Below are 21,089 nucleotides of genomic sequence, written 5' to 3'. Positions count from 1 at the left end.
CTCTTGGAACTCTGATAATGATCAGTCACACTGATTACAAAGGGTATATAATGTGGCATGGTAGAAAATCCCAAGATTACTGGTTGATTTCGTATACCCAGCCACATGATCATAGGTGACCATTTTTCTACTTTGGGTCATGTTCTACTCATTGATAGAAACAAGGGGGTTGAATTAGGATTTCAGTTATACAAAACCTAGAATCAAGAAATGTTAGTGCAAAAACAGGGATTACAGCAGAGCTTCTCCACCTCTGTCACCTCCTGGCACACCTACAAAATGCTAATTCACATCTGGCATGCTGGGGCCACACAGGGAGCAGTTCAGGGTTGAAGCTGCTGCCCCAGGTCTCAGGGTTAAGTTCTCAGCTCCTTTGTGGGGAAGCCTGAGAACTACAAGTTCTGCCTCATCATCTTCCACATGAGAAGCTAAAGCACAGACACAATTTATACACTTATACCAAGCTCTAAATTAAAAGGCATGATGTCTGTATTTTCAGTTGCTACACTAATATGTTATTTAAAAATCCTTCCCTACTTGACCCTTTTTGGTCCATTTCCACACATTAGCCAGTCATATCTCTTAGAAAATACAAACCTGACCATGTCACCACCCATTCTCCCACTGATGGCCTAGCCTCCATCTCTCAGGGTCACCCCACTCTGTCCTCCCCGCTGGCCTGTGCTCTTTGCTTCCCTTCCTAAAGGAAACATTTCCCTCAGTCAGTTTTAGAAGCTGCCATTCTCTCTGCTGGAGAGCTTTTATCTCCTTTCCCAGCTGACACTCATTTCTCCAGGTCTCAGTCCAAGTGTCACTTGCTCAGGAAACTCTCCCTCCTCCCCCAGCTACGCCAGGTTCCCTATCACGTTGTTCCTTCTCTTACTACAAGGCATTAATCAGACTCATTCCTTTTGGTGACAATCTGATGAAGGTTTGCTTTCTTCATTGGAATATGAACTCTGGACACGGGTATGTCTCTTATTCACCAGTCTCCTCAGAGCCTACACAGTGTCTGGTTTTAAGTGTTCAGTGAATGAATTTATGGTTTTGATTTGGCCAAAGAATTCTTCCTAGAACTTTAATCTGTTGAACAGATATATGTGTATCAAATTTCTTATAACATGAATATATTGAATAATGCTTTACTTCATTCTAACTAGTGGATAATATGGCATTCTTTACTTTTGCAGTGCTGGGAATTGAACCCAGGGCCTGGTGTGTGTGAGGCAAACACATTACCTCCTAGTCACATCCCCAGCCCAGGGGCTTTCCAGCACAGCCTTCTGAGGCTTTCCAGCACACATATCATTCCCTCTGCCTGGAACATCACTTTCCTTTTTCTTGTTTTAAAAATGTGTCCTCAATTATGTGCAGCAGATCTCCTATCTTCCTGGAGCCTCATCTGATTTTCATGCTAGGAAATGAGGTATTTATACAGGTTCCAAGGTTCTGGTGATACCTGGTGAGGATCAGCCTTCTACTACCTACTCCCTGATGTGAAAATTACCAATTTCAATAACAATCTTTCCTAGAGACCACTAAGTTCTTTTAGAGTAGGGACTGTGTGTTATTCACCCATAGTGTCTCAAATAGTGACTGGTACAAACAGGCCTTCAATAAATACATGCTAACCTAAGAAGGACCAAAATGAACAGTGCGAGGAGAGCCAAGGGAATGTACAGATAACATCCCTCAACTTTGAGAAGACAAACTGGCATATGAGAGAGTAAACTTAATACTTGTGTTTAGTGTCAACAAAGGCTGTCAACACAGAACAAACAATAAAGTTATTTAGCCCCTAACAAAATGGATAAAAATATATTAGTCCAAGTTTTCAATATCACCATGGGTTTCTGTGAACAGTAGAGCAATAGATTCTTTATTAAAATAATTTGAAGGCAGTACTCAGAAAATCTACAATGACAATGACCTTATAGAAGCTATGTTGTGTGCTACTGAGGTACATTTTATAGTTCTCTTTGCCTTGTGCCTAGTAAACAGCAGATCTTAGCTTTCAGATGGTGATTATACAGTAACCAGAAAGTTAATGTGTAACAAGGAAAGGGGAGAACTTTGTACAGAAAATTATGTACACTGACATTTAAAGCAAAAAAAAATTATTATTATTATTATTATTTTTGTTTTAAACCAGCATGATTGTGATTCCTTTACCCAGCATTAGCTACCTGCAATTCCAAGGTTGAAACCAAAAGGGACCAGTACTGATCATTAGAAGGGTTACCATTCATTACATAACCGACTACGAGCTGAGGCTTTTACAGCATGCCTGGTGAGAACCCAATGAGAATCCTGTTTCCGTGGACTCTGGCACTTCCTCCCTCAGGCCAGATTCATCTGCTGTCCTTAGTGATGGCACAGAAAAGCAGGTGATCAGCAGCTTCCCTGGAAGAACACTTCTTCAAAGCACCCACTAAGAGCCCACATATAAACTCATTCTAGCCCCAACTCCCACTAGGACCTGCAGAGATGAGAAATATCACTGAAGGAGTAGATAGTTCTGTATAGAAGATGACAGAGGCAGTAAAACAGATTGAAAGCCACCAAACAAGAACATCTCCCATGTTGTTGACCTCTACTGAAAAGCAAAACCACAGAATTATATAGGAAAATTGAATTTTTTAATTTTGTTGGAAAGGATCCAACACAATCATGAGTACATAGTACATAAGAGATAGGAGAGAAAATGTGGTGAAATATGAGGGTATAGTAGCCCTGGGGGAACAAGAAAGAGTAAAATGGAGAGATACAGCATTCATTATTGTTAGGTCGGGGGACAGTACACTTCACATTTGTCTCAAGTCAGTTTGTGGCTTTTCAAAGAATCAGCCATAATCTCCGAGGCTGACTTCTGAGCCTCTGTCCACACTGTGGGAGGCAGTGTGGATGCTGCTTGACCTGTGGTAATTCACATAGGCATCCGTACACACTAAGAAGAAAAGAATGTGCTCATCAGTGACTATAGATGACTCACCAAGAGAGCAAAGTCCTTTGGAGGATGACATAATTACGCAACAAAATGCAGTGGCATGCCCAGGAGACAATAGGATGCGCATGTTGCTTGATGACCAGTAGCCTCTTCCCAGGGGCTAAACCATGGGAGCACCATCAAACCCAAGAAATAAAATCTTTAAGTATATTTCAAAAGTTTCCAACAATCAAAGCCAATAACTGTCACTTCGTGTAAAACAGAGACACAGAGACATTGGCTCTCGCCTGCCTGTTCCATTCCTCCCTTCCTTCCATCTGTCAATAATCAATCAGGTCACTGGTAATAAGGTGCTTTGCTAATACCTCGGGACAGAAGCATAAGACATGATCCCTATTCTCCAGAGGATCATACTGAAGGGAGAACAACACAGAAACAAGAAATGATTTTCCAAGATACCAAATGCTTTAACAGATGCATGTACGGGCACAGGGACAAAGAGGTGCAAAAGCACTCTGTTTGTGTTGATCAGGACACGCTGCCACTGGGAACATGCTGTCATGCAACAAACACTGACTGCACCCCCGTGACAGGTGAGCACAACGACACAGAAGAATCCTTCATGATTCCGGGGGGTCCCCAACCTTTCCTTATGCCCCGGAGAGTTCAAAGACTGTAGTGGTCCATCACTGAGGAAATACTGAGGGATAACTGATTTTGTATTTTTCATTTAAAACAGATGAGTTAGTGAACAAAAATATTAATAAGAATAAAACAGAGGTAAATATCCAATCATCCTAGTTATATTTGAGGGAGGCCAAATACTCTGGTTGCATATCCTGTAGTACCTTCCCCTGACTTAACTTCTCTACTCTACACCCCATTCTGTCATGAACTCGAGAGACTGTACTTGGAGGGCAGTGAGATGACAATGCATGTTCTGGGCCAGGCTGCCTGGGTTCAAGTCTCTTCTGCTAGCTTCCCACTGAATGACTTTGGACAGTTGCTTCACATTTCTGTACATCAGCTATTCGTCTGTAAATGGGATGACCACATGTACTTCATTAGGTTCTCAAAGAGTAACATAAGTTAGTGCATATGAAACACTTAGGACAATGTTTTGTACAAGCTAGTTAATATTGCCACAGTATATATAAAAATACAAAAGCAATAAGCAGGTGCTATAAAGGAATTTACACAAATCCCATAGCAGAGCTATCTTAAATTTTGCCACAAACATGACTATATTCAGTTCCTATGGTATCAAACATGTATCTCATGTGATTTAAAACTACCAGCCATGGTGGTTTGAACCATTTATTCCTTCTTTGAGAGAAAGTGTGACTTTGCTGTGGACAAGACACTTTGCAGATGTCAATGAGATGCTACCTTCATAGCTAAAAGAATGTTCAAGTCATAGGCAAGCAGGGAGCAGCAGCTGTTATCATTTTTTTCACAATTATTTCACAGGTAGCTATCTACATAGAATTATCATCTATGTGGTAGTGGGGGCATTTGACATTTAAAGACCAAAGTTCTTTCAAGTTTGTTTAAAAGCTACCCTTAATCTTCAAACCTTCTCGGTACATTTGTTCTAGGAGACTCTGGGCCTATGTTTTCTTTCTGTTACAATATTCCCATTTTTTCTGGTTAAAACAGAAATAGCCATTACTGTCTAATGGATACAGAACAGTCAGTAGTGAGTTTAACAATTTTCACTCAGAAATCAAAGTGGGAGGCACTAATACTTTATGAATGAAAAGGAAGGTGGGTCTGGCTAGGTCAATGTTTTATTCTCCATTCCGTGTCTTCTCTAAGGATTTAATCAGTCACCTGAGAGTTATTTATTACCTCAGCAAATGCTTAGTCACTGGTTAAAAAATGAAGCAGTGTGAAGACCTAAGGCAAGAATTCAGGGCCATGTGACAAGAGCCAAGGACAGTGAGTGTTCTTTCACCTTCCTAGGCACTTCTTCAGAGCCAGGGAGGGAAGCCCCAGGGCACCTCCGTGGTTCCCAGTGTTAATGTGTATCAGGGTGGTTGGGCGAGGAGACCAGATCTTGAGTTAGGGTACTGTGCCACCCTTCCTAAGATATGATCAGTGCCACACCCTATCCATGCACCACACTGGCACCTCTTCTTAGTTATTCCTTTCTACAAGGTGCCATACTTACCACGGGCTCTACCAGAGCTGTGTGGAAGTTCTTTCAACCTCAGAACTGTCAGCTAAAATCACTAGGGAGCATATTTACTTATTAGTTGTAAAATATATTTAACTCAGGTTAATATTTGGGTTATACATTTCTGTCTACTGGCAGAGGATTATATGTGGATGACAGAATCTTCTCAAATTTAGACTACATAGATCTGGCACGACAGTCCTTAAACTTCTTTCTAGTTTATGACTTTGAGTCCCTTCATGATTCTTAATCACCTTCATTCAAGTACAAAATATTTGTCTTAATCTTGTAGCAAATATTTTCAAATTCAAGAATCTAAGGAGTAACTAATCTGTTTGGATCCTTATCAAAAATATATATTTTGAAATTTAGGGGAGGGGAGGGGGGTAGTAACGGATAGGAAAGGCAGCAGAATACAACAGACCCTAGTATGGCAATATATAAATCAATGGAAGTGTAACTGATGTGATTCTGCAATTTGTAAACAGAGTAAAAATGGGAGTTCATAACCCACTTGAATCAAAGTGTGAAATATGATATATCAAGAACTATGTAATGTTTTGAACAACCAACAATAAAAAAAAAAAAAAAAAAAAAAATATATATATTTTGGTGAGTAGTTTGCAACTAACAGATAAACGTTTGCTGGTACTGCTCTGGATTTCAAGTGCTCTTGCTAACCTTTTAATTTCTCTGTTGTGGAAAATCATGTAGAATTGATCATGGTGGCACATGCCTGTAATCCCAGTGATTTAGAAGTCTGAGGCAGGAGGACCATAAATTTGAGACCAACCTGGACAATTCAGTGAGACCCCGTCTCAAAATAAGAAAAATACAAAGGGCTAGGGATGTATGGCTCGGTGGTAGAATGTTCCAGAGACTAATTCTCAGTACAGCAAAAAACAAAAACAAGAAAGACTTGAGATAAGCATTACGTGGTAGGGACAGAACGACATTTTGACTGTGGTGTTTAACAAGCGATGGGAAGTTTTGCTTCTCCAGACACAGCACGTATTTATTCCCACTTCCTCCCTGACAGCTCGGCTGGCTTTTACTCTCAAACCTCAGCTACCTAAGGAAATCATCCATGAATTCAATTTGCTGCCAGGTGATAGGAAATAGAGTTTTACCAAAAAAAGAGAGCTTGGAAAGAAGAAAACAACATACAAGTGGAGCAAGTTCAGCCCACTGTGGCAAGGAGGCTGGCACCTGGGTTGTTGGCAAGGGAATGTGGCTTGTGCTTCCATCATTGAAGGCTACACTAAAAGAATAAAAGCCTCCTTTATTTCTTCTAAAAACATATTATTTGAAACCAGATCTGTGTGTACTTTGTATGAGGCTGAATCTGACAGTGTAATTACACTTAGAGTTTAACCTGAGCTGGGATGACATTTGTGGAAGAGCCTGGCAGGCCTGACATGTGACAAGCATGCCATAAAAGTTAAAGTGTTTCCTTTGACCCTAATATGTTTATTTTTCAATGAAAAGACCAAGAATTGTTAATTATTATGATAGTAATTATCATTAACCAAAATTTAATTGAACACTTCCTGTTCTTATTGATTCACCTATTATCAACTAACTTATATCATACCACAATCACTTGAGATAAGTACTATTATTATCCTTACCTTAAAGATGAGAGAATCAAGGCATAAGAGTTGAATCAACTTACTCGAATACCTAGGAAATGGCAGACTTCAAGCCAGACAATCTAGTTTTGAATGCACTGGCTATTCCGAAAGTACTTAGCCCAGTGCCTGGCATAAAGTGAGCACTTATAATTATTATCATTATCATTTCTTTGAATAGTTCTGGACTAAAGGGGTGGTGAGCAATAAGCAAAAGATTCAAGGTCACTTTTCTCATAGGGCATAGAAGTTAGTATAGGAGATGAGCATTATTCAAGAATTATATTTATAGTAGAAATGGATACCTTGAAGCAGTGTTTTTTAAATGGTCCTAAGACTTCTTACTGAAGGACTGCAGCATCTGCTCCCGTCACTACTATTACCTGTTCACCTTAAACTCTGATGCATGGGCAAAGTTTTGGGAACTCTGTTTGCAATCAGGCCATTGCTCTGTCAAGTATCTTTGATGGCTTCCTGTTTTCTAGAGTCATAGCAGCCACTGTGTGTTGTACATACCCATAAACTCATGTCCCTTAATATGGCAGACCTCCTATAAACCATCATGGAAAAATTGTTTAGTTGTGGTTTTAGCAGCTTATGAATAAATTAAGACTTGGCTTTCAAATGGAAACCATTTTGTCCTATTGGTCCTAATTTTCTAGAAAAAAAGCATGTTTTGGACTCAGCAGATGTGGGTTTGAAATTCATCATTACTTGCAGTGTGATCCTGGTCGTGAGAGCTTCACTCACATTATGTATAAAAAAGGAATAACAGGAGCTACCCAGTAGGGATTTTGAGCACAGTAGCACAGTGCCTGGTATGTATCACTGAGGAACCTGAAGCTGTTATTATCATCACTATTATCCTAATGTTCATTATTATCATCAGAAAGAAACCTTCAAAAGCCTTCATAGCCTAGCAGTTAATTTATATTTCCATAGTTATCTCCCACACTTTAGTAAAGGAGCCCTCTATTCCAACCAGACGAATGTACCGCAACATCTCCCAACATTAGCTGCCAGGTTTTCTTCTCTGTGTATGAAAATCGCCTTATTCCTCCAGGCTGCTTCCAAGTGCCATTTCATTAATGAACATTTCCTGGTCCCTTTGACCACAGACACATGGCTCCCCATCGCCTCTTATGCTGAATATCTATTTCTGACACGTCACCATACACTTACTGCACATGCTGGACAATACAACTTAAGTTTGCATGTGCATTTTGTCTTATTTTCCCATCCAAACTCCCCATTCTTTATAGAGGACAGGACTCCATAATACTTGGCTACACATTCCTATCAATGAATGAGTGAAATTTAAATAAAACACAAATTTCAATTAATTTAGAACTTAATCATTGAAGAAGATAAAATTAAGTTTTAAGTCAATATTATGCTGGAGGGCTTAATATTATGAAGGAAAATATTTGGCTTTTTCCTTTGAGGTAGAAAATTAGAATATTCTCCCTTTATCAATTGGTCATAGTCAAAAAATTTTAAATATTGATATTTGAGCCTGGGTGGTATAAAAGTTCAAGAAGATTCTACCTCTCTAAATGACTAGAAAGGACTTTTGTTCCTTACGTTTTATGTATGTGCACTTAGATTTGTACAGTTTTCTTTAAATAGTTTGCATTTCCCTTTGACCTATGAAACATGACATATACATGCTATGTCAGAGTTGAATAAAATCAAGATCAACACTCCGTGGATGGTGCTAGCTAGGATGACATTTCACCACTTCTGGCAAACTGGGAAAACTCAGGGCATCTAAAGCAAGGGGTGAGCCTGGAGATGGCAGGAGCACTCCACCTGGGGAGATGACAGGATTTTCTCTCTGATAGCCTGTTCATGGTGATAATGAAAAGCAGAAAAACTTCTGGTGGATTCTATTACTGTTTTAAATTCTCTGTAGAAAACATAACTCTGATCTGCTGAACCTGCAGCAGGCCACTTTAGTCCTTGTGCCTGGGCATACCCAGCATAAAGTCAGCTGTTGGGGAAAGCTGAATTAGTCCAGTTGAAGAGACAGCTCTTATTCTACAAGTAAATGCTATTGGTGATAATGTCCTTTTAAAACAAAATATGCTGATGATAGGAGATGATTTTTTTTCTAATGTCCTCATTTGGCAAAATTTAAGAGTTGGTCAGTATGTCTATCTCCAGTGTAGATTGTTACTGTTATTTATTGCTTGGTTTGTTTTGGGAAATGTTCCAGGTCCAGAAATTCCAAATCTGAGCGCCATTGACCAAACTGACAACTTTTCATAGTGTGAAAGTGAGCTGCATCTTTTGGCTGAGGGAGTGGCTTCAGAGTGTTATGCTGTGCCAACAGCAACGGAATTAAACGGGCACTGATCAGAAATGCCAATTCTCAGGCCCTACCTCAGAACTCTCAAATGAATCAGGAGTTCTGCAAAGGGATCCAGCAACCTGTGTTTTACAAAAAGGGGGTTCTGCTGCTACTGAAGTGTGAGAACCATTACTGCCTAGGGCATAGGCAGAGAAGCTGATAATGATGAGAGAAAACACATGGAGGTTCTGAAATGCCCCTTTAAGGCCACTGTCAGTCCTACGATTCTGTACCTATTTACTTTATATGGATTTGCCATCATTATTTACTAAATAATCTTTCTAAAATGAACCGAAATTTTTTTTTTCTGGCATCTATAATACATAAGTTTATAGGTGACTATATAAAGTAGAATACTAATACTGAATATAATCCTAAGACCACTAAGCTTCTAAGTTTCCAGACTGGGAAGATAGCTAATCTAAAAATCAGTCTAAGGCTGAGGTACAGCTCAGCAGCAAATTCTTGTCCTCCATGTATGAGGTCCTGGGTTTGATCCCCAGCATTGGAAAACAAAACAAAACAAAAAAAAACCCACAGCATGTTACAAAAAGTTAGAGCTGAGATTGTATTCGAGAAAGTGAAAGCCCTATGGACCTATAATTTCCTTTGTGGAATGTGGTTTTAGTCATTAAAACAACTATTTGAATATACAGCTGTATTTTCTTCATGGAAATGTTTACAGACATTTCCATAAAGAAAATAACTATTGTGACTATTTAGGATAAGTTATTCTAAGCACTGTGTTACTGGAGTCATTACTGAACTTATGCTAAATAATGGGAATATTAGAGCCTGTGTTTACTTCCAGTTAAGCCCTGATGAACTGCTATTTTACCTAGAATGCACCAGAACAAGAATCCATGCATAATTATTTATTCAAATTCAGATTTGTTTTAAGAACTATATATGATAGAGTATTTAAAATCCTTTTTAAATTTTTATTTTAAAATCATAAAGTTATATAACCAAATAACAGAATGTTTAGCAAAGAAAGAGGAACTATCCATGTTTTCATTATTGCATACAACAATTACTATAATTACTATCTCTTAGAAGCTAGGAAGCTCCATGAAGGCAGGGGCCACTTGTACTCTGCTTATCGCTATGTCCCCAATGTAGTGTTTTTAATTTTTAAATAATATAAATATCTGAGTAAACGATGACTGACCTATTGTTTTAGTGTGCCATTCAAAATTCAAACATACTTGAATTTTCTACCATGATCCATTCAGCAACTTTGAGAATTTCAATTTCTGTGCATACAAAGTGATGGCTATTCCTGCTGTAGATGACCCTAAAAAGAGGGTCTGGGGAACAGACAAAAGACTGAAAGACAGAAAAGTGAGAGTTCTTGCAGTGAAGCAGAGGAAAGGGGAGAAAATGAAACTGGTGACATGGGTGAGATGAGGACTGTCACTGGAGGGCAGAGGGAAGGCGATGCAGGGGACTCCTAAATGAAAAGGCGCCATTCCTTCCCTAGCGTGGAGGGCAGAACAAGTGCCTCCTCAGGAGGACCACATGCCACACAGCAATGGACCCTTGCAGCATCCTGCGAGTACTGCAGGCAGGGCCACTTAGCAAGGCTGCTGGCAAGCAAAGGCGTAACTGAACACATTCGCTTTGAATTCTGCTTGTTATTTTCAGTGGTGTCAAGGTCATGGAAGTCAAGAAAAAACTGAGAAATTGCTCTAGACCGAAAGAGACGAAAGAAAAAACTAACTGCAGTGTATGATGCCGAGCTGGCTCCGGCTACTGAGGCACCTGATTGAGACAACTGGTGAAGCTGGGATGAACTCTGAGAATTAGGATAGTGATGTACCTACCCATGTTGACCTCCTAAGTATAAGATGACTGAAAAGGTCTTTTTTTAATGTTAAAAATATATACCCTAAAGTATTCAGAAGTATAGGACATTAGGTTGACAACTGACTCTCAAATGTTCATTTTAAAACATTTATTTTTTTGTATTGTAATTGCAACTTTTCTAGAAGTTTGAAAACTTTTTAAAAAAAATTTGAATCTTTGAGGGGTGGGTCTGAGCATCAGTATTTGAAAAACTGCCTGAGTGATTCTAATGTGCAACCAAGGTTAGGTACCACTGGTAGAGAGTCTATATTTTCATCATTAGAAAATGTTACATATTTTTCACTGAGTACAGGAACCATAATTTATTTAATCAAACTCTTTCCTCTTTTCCTCCCAAAATCACTTTTTGAAAAGCAAGAAAGAATCTCCTTACATGCCAGGAAAGAAAGAATCTCTCCCCTATGAGTACTTAGTCCCATGTGGAAATACATGAACAAAGAGACACTGCACAGTAATAACTTAATTACGATCATTTGTTGGGCAGTTATTATTTGTTAGGTACTATGCTATCTGACAAGGTAGGCACTGTCCTTATTTACCTTCATAGGCACAGCAAGATAAGCTACTTGCCCAAGAGGACAGAGCTATTTTGACTCCTGGCAATACTATTACTGTAGAGAGAAGCAAAGTGCTTTGAAAACACACAAACGGGCCTTCCAAGTGTCATGGAAGGTTTCTCAGAGGAGGGGATACAGGAGCTATCTTTAGACATGTACATTCTTTCCAACTTTAATTACTACAAATATTCATCCATGAACATCTGTGCAGATAACTTTCCATTTTGAAGTCAGGATGCCATAATATTCCTTTGGTTAGATTGTAAGAAGTAGAATTGTGGGAAATACCCACAAGATTTTAATACCTGTTGCCCCTAAGCTGTCCCAGTAATATGAGTAGATCTATTTTACTGCAGCCTTTCAAGCAGTGGGCAGTGTTACTTTAAAAATTCTTTGCTATGAATCATGATTTCTCCAATTACTAGTTAGGTGGACATTTTCTCCATTGATGCTTTCACACCTAAATTTAAGAGCTTTGGCATTACTGCCACAGAGTGCCAGAGCACATAGCCAGTGAGAGAACATTCCAGGATGTCTCATGTTATAAACATGGTGCTGCCCTATAATTACAAAAATGACTTTGTCACCACCAGCAGCATCAAAAGAAATCAGATTTCTATATTCGTGCTAAGACCTTTGACCTTCCAACTTACTGTGAACTCTATGAGAACAGAGAAATTGTCCCGTTTGATTTTAAAATGCTGTCACAATGCTGGCAAGTGAAACAAGTGCTAAAACTGTCTACTGTACAAATACATATGGGAAATAATGGATGATGGAAAAATATAAACCAAAATCACACTTTCAGCTCTATACATGTGACACAAACACAGCTCAGTAAACATCACATTAGGGCAAGATGAAGTAAGACTCCTTTGTCTCTTCTTGCTGTTTGAACAGGATGGCAATTCACTCTGCCTGTGACATTCAGCTTTATGCCTCCTGTCCCACAGGAGCTGCCTTTCAAAAGGATCTTGGGTTGGGTGATAAATGTTAAGGTCACTCTACCCCAAAACGATGCTCCTTTAACGACCAGCAGTGCTAGAGAACCAAGTGCTTCCTGGAAAAGGGAGCTGGTCTTAGTGTCACCCTGAACTACTCTTTAGAGCCCTATGGGCAGAAAACTCTTGGACTTTTGGCCTTTAAGTGCTTTCATATTACTTTATTATTTAAAGACAAATAAAGCCAGCAAATCATTATTTCCTAACTAATACCACATCCCTGGCCCTGTCAGCATTCTCTATTCCATTTTATTGATAACAGGATGAGTCATCCAAGTTGCATCAAGTATGCACCAATCACTCTGGAAAGCAGTAAGAAGATTCCTCAGAAAACGTGGAATGGAACCACCATTTGACCCAGTTTTCCCACTCCTAGGTTTACCCCCAAAGGACTTAAAATCGGCATACTACAGTGACACAGCCACGTCAATGTTTATAGTACTTCAATTCACAATAGCAAAGCTATGAAACTAACCTAGGTATCCTTCAAATAGATGAATTGAAAAAGAAAATGTGGTATACATATACACAAAGGAATATTGCCAAGTCATAAAGAAGAAAGAAATTAAGGCATTTGCCAGTATATAGATGGAACTGGATGGAGTCTGTCATACTAAGTGAAATAAGCCAGTCCTCCCAAACCAAAGAATGAATGCTCTCTCTGACATATTGATGCTAACACACAATTGGGTGGGGGCGGAAGAAGTTCATTTGATTAAACAAAGGGGAATGAAGGAAAGGGAAGGGGTATGGGAATAGGAAAAACAATAGAATGAATTGGACATAACTTTCCTATGCTCGTATATGAATACATGATCAATGAAACTCCACATCATGCAAAACCACTAGAATGGGATCCTAATTAGAATAAGTTATACTCCATGGATGTATTAATATGTCAAAATACAGTTTACTGTCTATTAGAGTTGCCATGACAGTTAGGAGCAATAACTCATAAAAAGCACTTATCATGGTAGGGCCTGGCACATAGAAAGTTACTAAGTGGCAGCTATTACTTTTAATGCTATCACATTGTATACAGCAATTCTTAATTCCATTGGAATATTTTCATGGCTTAGAATAAAGATACTATTGCCTGCTTTAAAATTATATTTTATAAGATTCAATTATGTTATAGTTTCTTATTAAATTATTTTAAACTATAATATATGGCAATTAGGAAAAAAACAACAACACTTAATTCTTTGAAGCTGGCCCAGTTATATATACCACACTAGTTTGGACTTCTTTTTTAAGGAGATGAAGTCTCATTATGTTGCCCAGACTGGACTGGAGCTGGAGCTCCTGTGCTCAAGCAATCTTCTCGCCTCAGGTGCACACCACTGTGCCCAGCTATGGTTTTGTCTTCTACAGTCTGAAGTTATCAGACGTCCAAGTAACAGTGCAGTGGAAGAATATGAAATGGTTTCTTACATGCCAATTGCTGAGAGTATTTCTGAGTGTGTGATATAAACAGAAGGTCTATCTTTCTTTCCCTTACCTCTAACAGGCCATCCTCTGGCAGATCAGTACAGTGAACAGCATTTTGGATCTTAGTCTTACCGAAGATTGCTCTAAGGGTTCCAGGGCGTAAATGCCGGGCAATTTCCTAGTAAATACATACAGATTAAAGTTAGTTATATAGTGTTAATGAGAAAAACACTAAGTTATACAAAACACGTGAATTACTTTATTTATGAAATAGATGTTATACATTGAAGATGCTGATTTTTCCTGGAAACCACATGGATATATGAAAATTTTAGGCAATGAAACTTTGCAGTTTACTTATAAGGCTAATTCTGTGGCTCAGGGTAGAATCCACTATAACTTATGTCAGAGGGCAAACAATAATTATATTTCTTTTTATCAACAGACTATTGGAAGCACACAAAATACAAATCCAGTTCATTACTATAAGAATTGTATTTTTAAAGACTTGTATTTTATAAAGATCCTAACAATATGGATAAGCTTAATGCAAGAGCCTTTCAAACTCCACAAAATTTCTGCCATATTCATCCCCTCTACAACCTTGCCTGCTCAGCTCCATCAAGTGCTTGGTTCTTTTAACGCACATAAGGACTAGAAAGTCATCTCAGGTATTCCTGCAGTGGGAAGAATAATTCTGGCTTCAAGAATGACCTCTAAGATCAAATTAATAACTAATTAATTAATTAAAATCAAAAGCACCAAATAGAATGGTGATTAGCAAAATAGAAAACCAAGAGAAGGTTTAATTATCTACAGCTGTGTGTATTTGCATGTCAGTGTTTACTGAATAATAGGTTTATCTGACTGATAAATTGCTTCCATAATAAGCTATTCTGTTTCAGTTCTTCACAATATAGGAGAGAGATGCAAGAATGAAAATGACCTTTTATTTAAGAAGCAAACTAAATTAAAAAGAGCTCTGTGAAATTGACTAATACTAGAACTATGAAGAAAGAGACTTCTGTGATCAAGTGTAGAGTACCTTCACATAATGATTGGTACATGGTGTGTAAATCAATACATCACTAGACTAATTCCAGGGAGTTTTAAGTACAAGGGAAAAATATACACTACAGGACAATCACAGTCGTAGTGATAGAAATAAGTAGATAAATATGAAGAAGGGCAATCACAGTTTCAGTCCTGGCCACATTAAAATAGCTGAGACAAGACTCTAAAGCCTGTTTTAATCAAGCCTTCATTTCACAGACAACAGGGTAATAAAACAATATCAAAGGCCAACAATCAGTCGCCACAATTAAAACAGCAAGTGTATGTGTTTCCAGCCATTACTGGGACTCTCCGATGACACTGATGTGCAACCCCATACTTACTCATGCAGCTATAGTTCTGTATTCCTGGGAGATAAGCAATAGCAGACTAAGTGACAACTAAAAATGATAATGAAACACAGGGAAGGAATCAGAGAAGGAAAGAAAATGAGGGAAGATATCCAACTGTTATTTTCTGCTAAGTCTGAGGGACCTGTGCCTCGGATTTAGAAAGAGTAAATGCAAAATTAAACTCAATTATTTATTTACTAGTTTCAAGAATGAACCAGCTGAGAGTTCACAGTAAACTTCATTTTTGGGGGGGTTTTGGGTACTGAGGATTGAACTCAGGGGCACTCTACCACTGAGCTACAACCCCATATCCCCAGCCCTATTTTCTATTTTATTTAGAGACAGGGTCTCACTGAGTTGCGTAGTGCCTCACTTTAGCTGAGGCTGGCTTTGAACTTGTGATCCTCCAGCCCTTAGACTCCCGAGATGCTGGAATGAGGCATGTGCTCCTGTACCCAGCCTAAATATATTTGCATTAGATACTGCATGAATTGACTGTATTTGAGGAATAATTAAAACATCTGGTTTATGAACTCTCAGGCTTCACATTAACTTTCTGTTAAGTAGAAATTAGCTAACAGTCACTAGTATGGCAATATGTAAAAACGTGGATGTGTAACCGATGTGATTCTGCAATCTGTATACAGGGTAAAAATGGGAGTTCATAACCCACTTGAATCAAATGTATGAAATATGATATGTCAAGAGCTTTGTAATGTTTTGAACAACTAATAATAATAATAAAAAAAAGAAATTAGCTGTAATGTAAATCATGTTATTACACAATTTAAAATCTCATATGGCTCACATTTTATTTGTATTGAACAGCATTGCCATCAGTAATGTGGAAGATTAGATGGTTTTAGAAATGTTAATCTTAGTCTAGAATCTTGACTGCTCACTGCAATTTTATAGGGAATCACAGAGAACCTGGAACAGTTTAGGAAGTTAATCTTTTGAAGGATATTGGTGTTTGGTTGGATCTTTGGATATTCTCTTCCATTAGTACTGGATATACTGTTAGTATAACCAGGTTAACCATCTGTAAAAGACGAACATTGTCAGCTTTGTCAGCATATGGGGATTTGTGAGATTTGTATGAAATGATATATCCTTTAAAAAAATGCAAGTACAATGTAAGTGCCTTGTGTATGACAGCAGTTGTTTCTCCTGTCGAGTGTACACTGTTCAGTGTGGCCAGACATTGTTAAAACACGTTAGGGCATTACCTCATTCAATTCAGTCTTGTACACCGAACTGAGGCCTTTAAGATAACAAGATCGTTCCACTGACTGCTGAGATTTATGTTTCTATTATAGGACAAATATACTTAAATTTTATAAGATATGTGTTCTGTTATATAAATTGGGTAAACCCATATTAACATCAGTTTAATAGCCTATTGCTATTTCTGATGGTACTTCTATCATACTCCTGCTAGGTAAGAGTTTTTGGCTAGAGGACTACATGGTTATAGGGGAAATTCCTACATCTAATTCATGTATACATGGATGAAACAACCCTCCTCACTCCCTTCAGTGCAAAGGAAAAGGTACTTTTTACTATATATACTTTTTCTTTTACTATATAACCCTCCCATTTCTTTGCCACTCTAAATCAGGAAACTTCTTCTACTATAATTTCCTTTCTCCTATATTTTCAACTTCTTCCCAACAGTTTCTTCCTTGCAGCCTATATAAGTGAAGATGTGTTTATTGTTATTAAAATAAAACAACTTTACTATCCCATCTATTTTCCTCTGTTTCTGGAAGTCTTAATAAACTCTACTTCCATTTACTCTTAAACGTTTTGCCCCATAGCACTACCTAAATTGCTTTGGCAAATGACACTGACAACCTAAAAGTCCACATATTCTCTCCATTTGTGATTCTACTCAATACTTAACATTATGAACATTTATTCCTGAAACGCTGTCTTTACTCAGCCCACCTGACACATAATCCAGTCTCCTTCCACAATTCCTCCTTAGCTCCTGTATTTCTACCTTCTTGCTGCCCAGGGTTCACTCCTTATTCTCTTCATATCTACTGGCTCTCCATGGATGACTGCATTCTTTTCTATTCATGCTTCTTCAGATGATTCTTTTTTTGTGAATTTTTTTTCAGATGTTGATGGACCTTTGTTTTATTCATTTATTTATATGAGGTGCTGACAATCAAACCCAGTGCCTCACACATGCCAGGAAGTGCTCTACCATTGAGCCACAACCCCAGTCCCTTCAAATGATTCTTTAATCCCAGTCCTCTTTCCTGAATCCCAGCCTGGAATATGTAATTGCTTAACTTCACCTGGTCATCCCATTAGATTCTTCTACTCAACTCGTCCAAAATCAATCTAATTCTACCCCATCCGCCCTCAATACCTCCTCCTCTTAAACTCCCTCTCTTCATGAATGAAACCACCGTTGAACCAAGTAACCTAGGCCAAAAGTCATCCCAAGACTCTCTCTCTCCTGGGGCCCTGCATCCCATCTGTTATCATGTCAAGCCTACCCCTACTGCTACAGTTCACTCTTCCATCTTGCTTAGACTACTTCCTTGTCTGTATCATTAAATATTTATTTCCTTTGTTTGCTTACACATCTGTCTCTCTCTTTTAAATGCCTCAAGGACAGCCATATATACAAGTCTTAGTCTTTGTATATCCAATATACTCATGAAAGATTCACTGAATAACAATATGAATGATTTAGTAGATGAGTGAATGAATGAATGAAACAATGAATGAAATTTATGTACTGCATTACTGCATTAATGATATAGAAGAGAAACTAGGCTTCTTGGTTTGGTTAGAAATAGTCTAAGCTCCTTTGGCTATATTATACTCTTCAGAAATGTCTGTTTTAGGCAGTTCTAAAAAGAAGTCTTTTGAAATGTAAGTAATCACCAATTACTTCATCTATTTTGTGAGTTGGTAGTTTGTATAACAGATTTTCTCAAACTAGGGCACACCTGTTTGAGAGTGAAATCAAGAACTCTGAACACTAATCCCATAGCTCTGAAAGTGACTTGCTTTGTGACCTTGATTAAGGATAATATTACTGCTTATATCATAGATATAAAATGCCATGTGGCAAACATGTGAGATGAGAGCAATCCATCAGAGTAGCACTGGACTTAACCAGTACATGTTCTGAATTATTTTTCCAGTTGGGATATTGAGATACATCTGAATTGCCTGAAGAACCACTGAATCTTCTGGTGAATATTCATAGTGCAGAAAGGACCAATTCACTCTGAACACAAGAGATCACATTATAGTAGGTGATCTTTCATCTTATTTGTTGGATTTTCCTATTACTATAGCCTAGTCCTAAAATATATACCCCTCTATAATGTATTAACTCACATTCTTATGTATGCTATTGAGACAAGATCCTCATTTATAAAGGAAAGAATAAAGTCTATTCATGATAGCTGCAATATCAAGCATATTTCCTTGGCATCCTATCTATCTATCCACCTCATTTATTTGTATACAGAATACACTGAATTATTCTATTAATGAGAGTATTAAATACATCAGAGTATCACATTACTTGGATAATTTAGATTAAAGTTGTTGCCTTCAGGAAGTAAGTAGCTTGTTTTTCTTGCCTAAATCTTTAATGCAGAAAGACATTTTTCTTCTGGTCGTTAATTATAATAACTATTTTTTGATATTCATTTTTTAGTTGTAGATGAATACAATACCTTTATTTTACTTATTTATTTTTATGTGGCCTGAGGATTGAAACCCAGGGCCTTGTACATGCTAAGCGAGTGCTCTACTGTTGAGCCACAACCCCGGTCCCTATAATAGCTATTTTAAAAAGAAAAAAAAAAAAAGATTTTCAGGCATTACATTCTAAAGGTAAATTTATGCTCCTCCCACATTCATTCTCTCTTCCTAACAGACAGAATTGTAAACTGTATGATCTTGAAATATCAAATTCACACTGTTAAAAAAACATTCCATTTCCTCATTGTCTTCTAGATTATCTGATCTTTGCTTCTCCCTGACAAAGCAGTGTTCAGAATGCATTATAAAAATTCTACTTTCCTTATATTACTGGAATGAAACAATCTTTTAAAAAATAAATGATAAGTTTGAATTCCAACTAGTCTCTATAGGTGAGTATTCTGGAAAACCACAGGAAAAGTAATTTCAAAACTGTCACTTGATAATAATTGGAACAAATCTGGCAAACCACAGTTTTGTTCTTCTGTTAGCACCTCAAGCACAACATGTCCTACATCAAACCAATTACCTTCCCTACCATTCCTCCCTCCCAATTACCCACCAGTTCCATTTCTCTTCTTCGATTCCTAATGGCGTGACTATCATTCAAATGTTCAGGCTAGATAACACAGGACTATTTCCAATGGCTTCATTCAACACCTACATCTAATTGGGAGTACTGGGTCATCACCTAATTTAGCTCATTTGTTAATTTGTCCCTCCATGTATTCAGTAGTTATTTATTGATATTTAAATATATGAGATACTGGTCCTAGAGATAAGAAAATGAAAACTAATAAGATGGTAATTTTATTCAAAGAGGTCATACTCTTACAAGAAGTCAGGTAAACAAATAGCGAGTGTGTATGATGATTGTTTAACAACAAACTGTAAAAATACAACAGTAAGGATTGGATTTGTATTGTTTTCCCAGTACAATTACTCCCACCACAGCAGAACATGGAGGGACGCAATACTAACCACTGCGCCCTGCAAGCTGGTGCCACCAGCCGCAACACACTCCCCCAAAGCCCTTGCAGTGCAACCAGAGCTGTCCCAGAGATAGATGCCAAGTGTGCAGGAGCAGCAGGCAGCACCTCCAGGTACCCACCCCGGGTTTCACAGGGTCCTCTTGGTCTGCCAACATCTGTCCCCTCTTCCCAGCTACTGCTTCAGTTCAACAAGATGAGAGGGGGAGTCAGACTGATACAGCTTCTCCCTGACTCAAACACTGCTGATGGCTCCCCTTTCCAACATCTAAACAGGCAAAGCATGATAAATAAGGAACTTCTCAATCCTGCCTTTTACTTTTATTTCCTCATGCATTTCTATGCGATTTATGCTTTAAAATTAGAAGTGAAAAAAAGCTAATGAACATAAAAGAAAAATGACTTGCACTGAGACCTTTAAATTCTTTTGACACCTGAAATCCTTGTCAAACCCTAGGAGGTGGAGAGGCTTAGCGATACATTTCACCATACTGTGTTCATGTGATTCCTTCCTGCATGTTTTCCCCCTCTTCTCTGGTCACTAAAACTCCAAGCACTCAGAAATGACCTCCATGAAGCACGTCTCCAGCCCCAGTTGCAGTTAACAGCTCTGTGCTACAAGGGGCCTTTTAAGTATGGTGGCTTTTGTGGTAACTGTAACTGTGTTGTCGGTTTGTGTGAGAGCACGGATAATATCTGTCTTATTCTCTGCTGTATCTGGAATACTGAGAACATGGTCCAGTATGTGACAGGTGCTCAATTAACATTGGATAAGCATGTAAAACCTGGGAATCTCTTCCGAGAGCTGATCAATCCACTGGAAACAGGGATGTGCTGTATTTATCTTAGCATCTCTTACAGCATCAGGGTATCTCACACAAGAAGGTTCTTAATATATGATGCCTGCATTGGACTAAATCTTCTCTAGGCATTCCATTTTCTAAAGAAATCAGAAACTACGCATCATGATTTATGAAATATACAT

General features: G+C 38.2%; 1 protein-coding gene across 3 annotated transcripts in view; it reads right to left on the bottom strand.

Annotated features, from left to right (window-relative positions):
- Positions 1-21,089, bottom strand: part of Nme7 (NME/NM23 family member 7) — a 181,895-nt gene that overhangs the window by 22,771 nt on the left and 138,035 nt on the right. For 2 of the 3 annotated variants that reach the window (XM_076873124.2, XM_076873127.2), the window contains one exon: positions 14,039-14,146. The exons of the other annotated variant lie outside the window; for it this stretch is intronic. In XM_076873124.2, the coding sequence (XP_076729239.1) occupies positions 14,039-14,146 (108 nt within the window). The remainder of the gene's footprint in view (positions 1-14,038; positions 14,147-21,089) is intronic. 3 annotated transcript variants of the gene reach the window in all.

Source organism: Callospermophilus lateralis, chromosome 13, assembly GCF_048772815.1.
Source record: "Callospermophilus lateralis isolate mCalLat2 chromosome 13, mCalLat2.hap1, whole genome shotgun sequence".
In the NCBI taxonomy this organism is placed as follows: domain Eukaryota; kingdom Metazoa; phylum Chordata; class Mammalia; order Rodentia; family Sciuridae; genus Callospermophilus; species Callospermophilus lateralis.
Note: the sequence above shows the minus strand (reverse complement) of the source record. Positions and strands in the feature narration are given on the sequence as shown.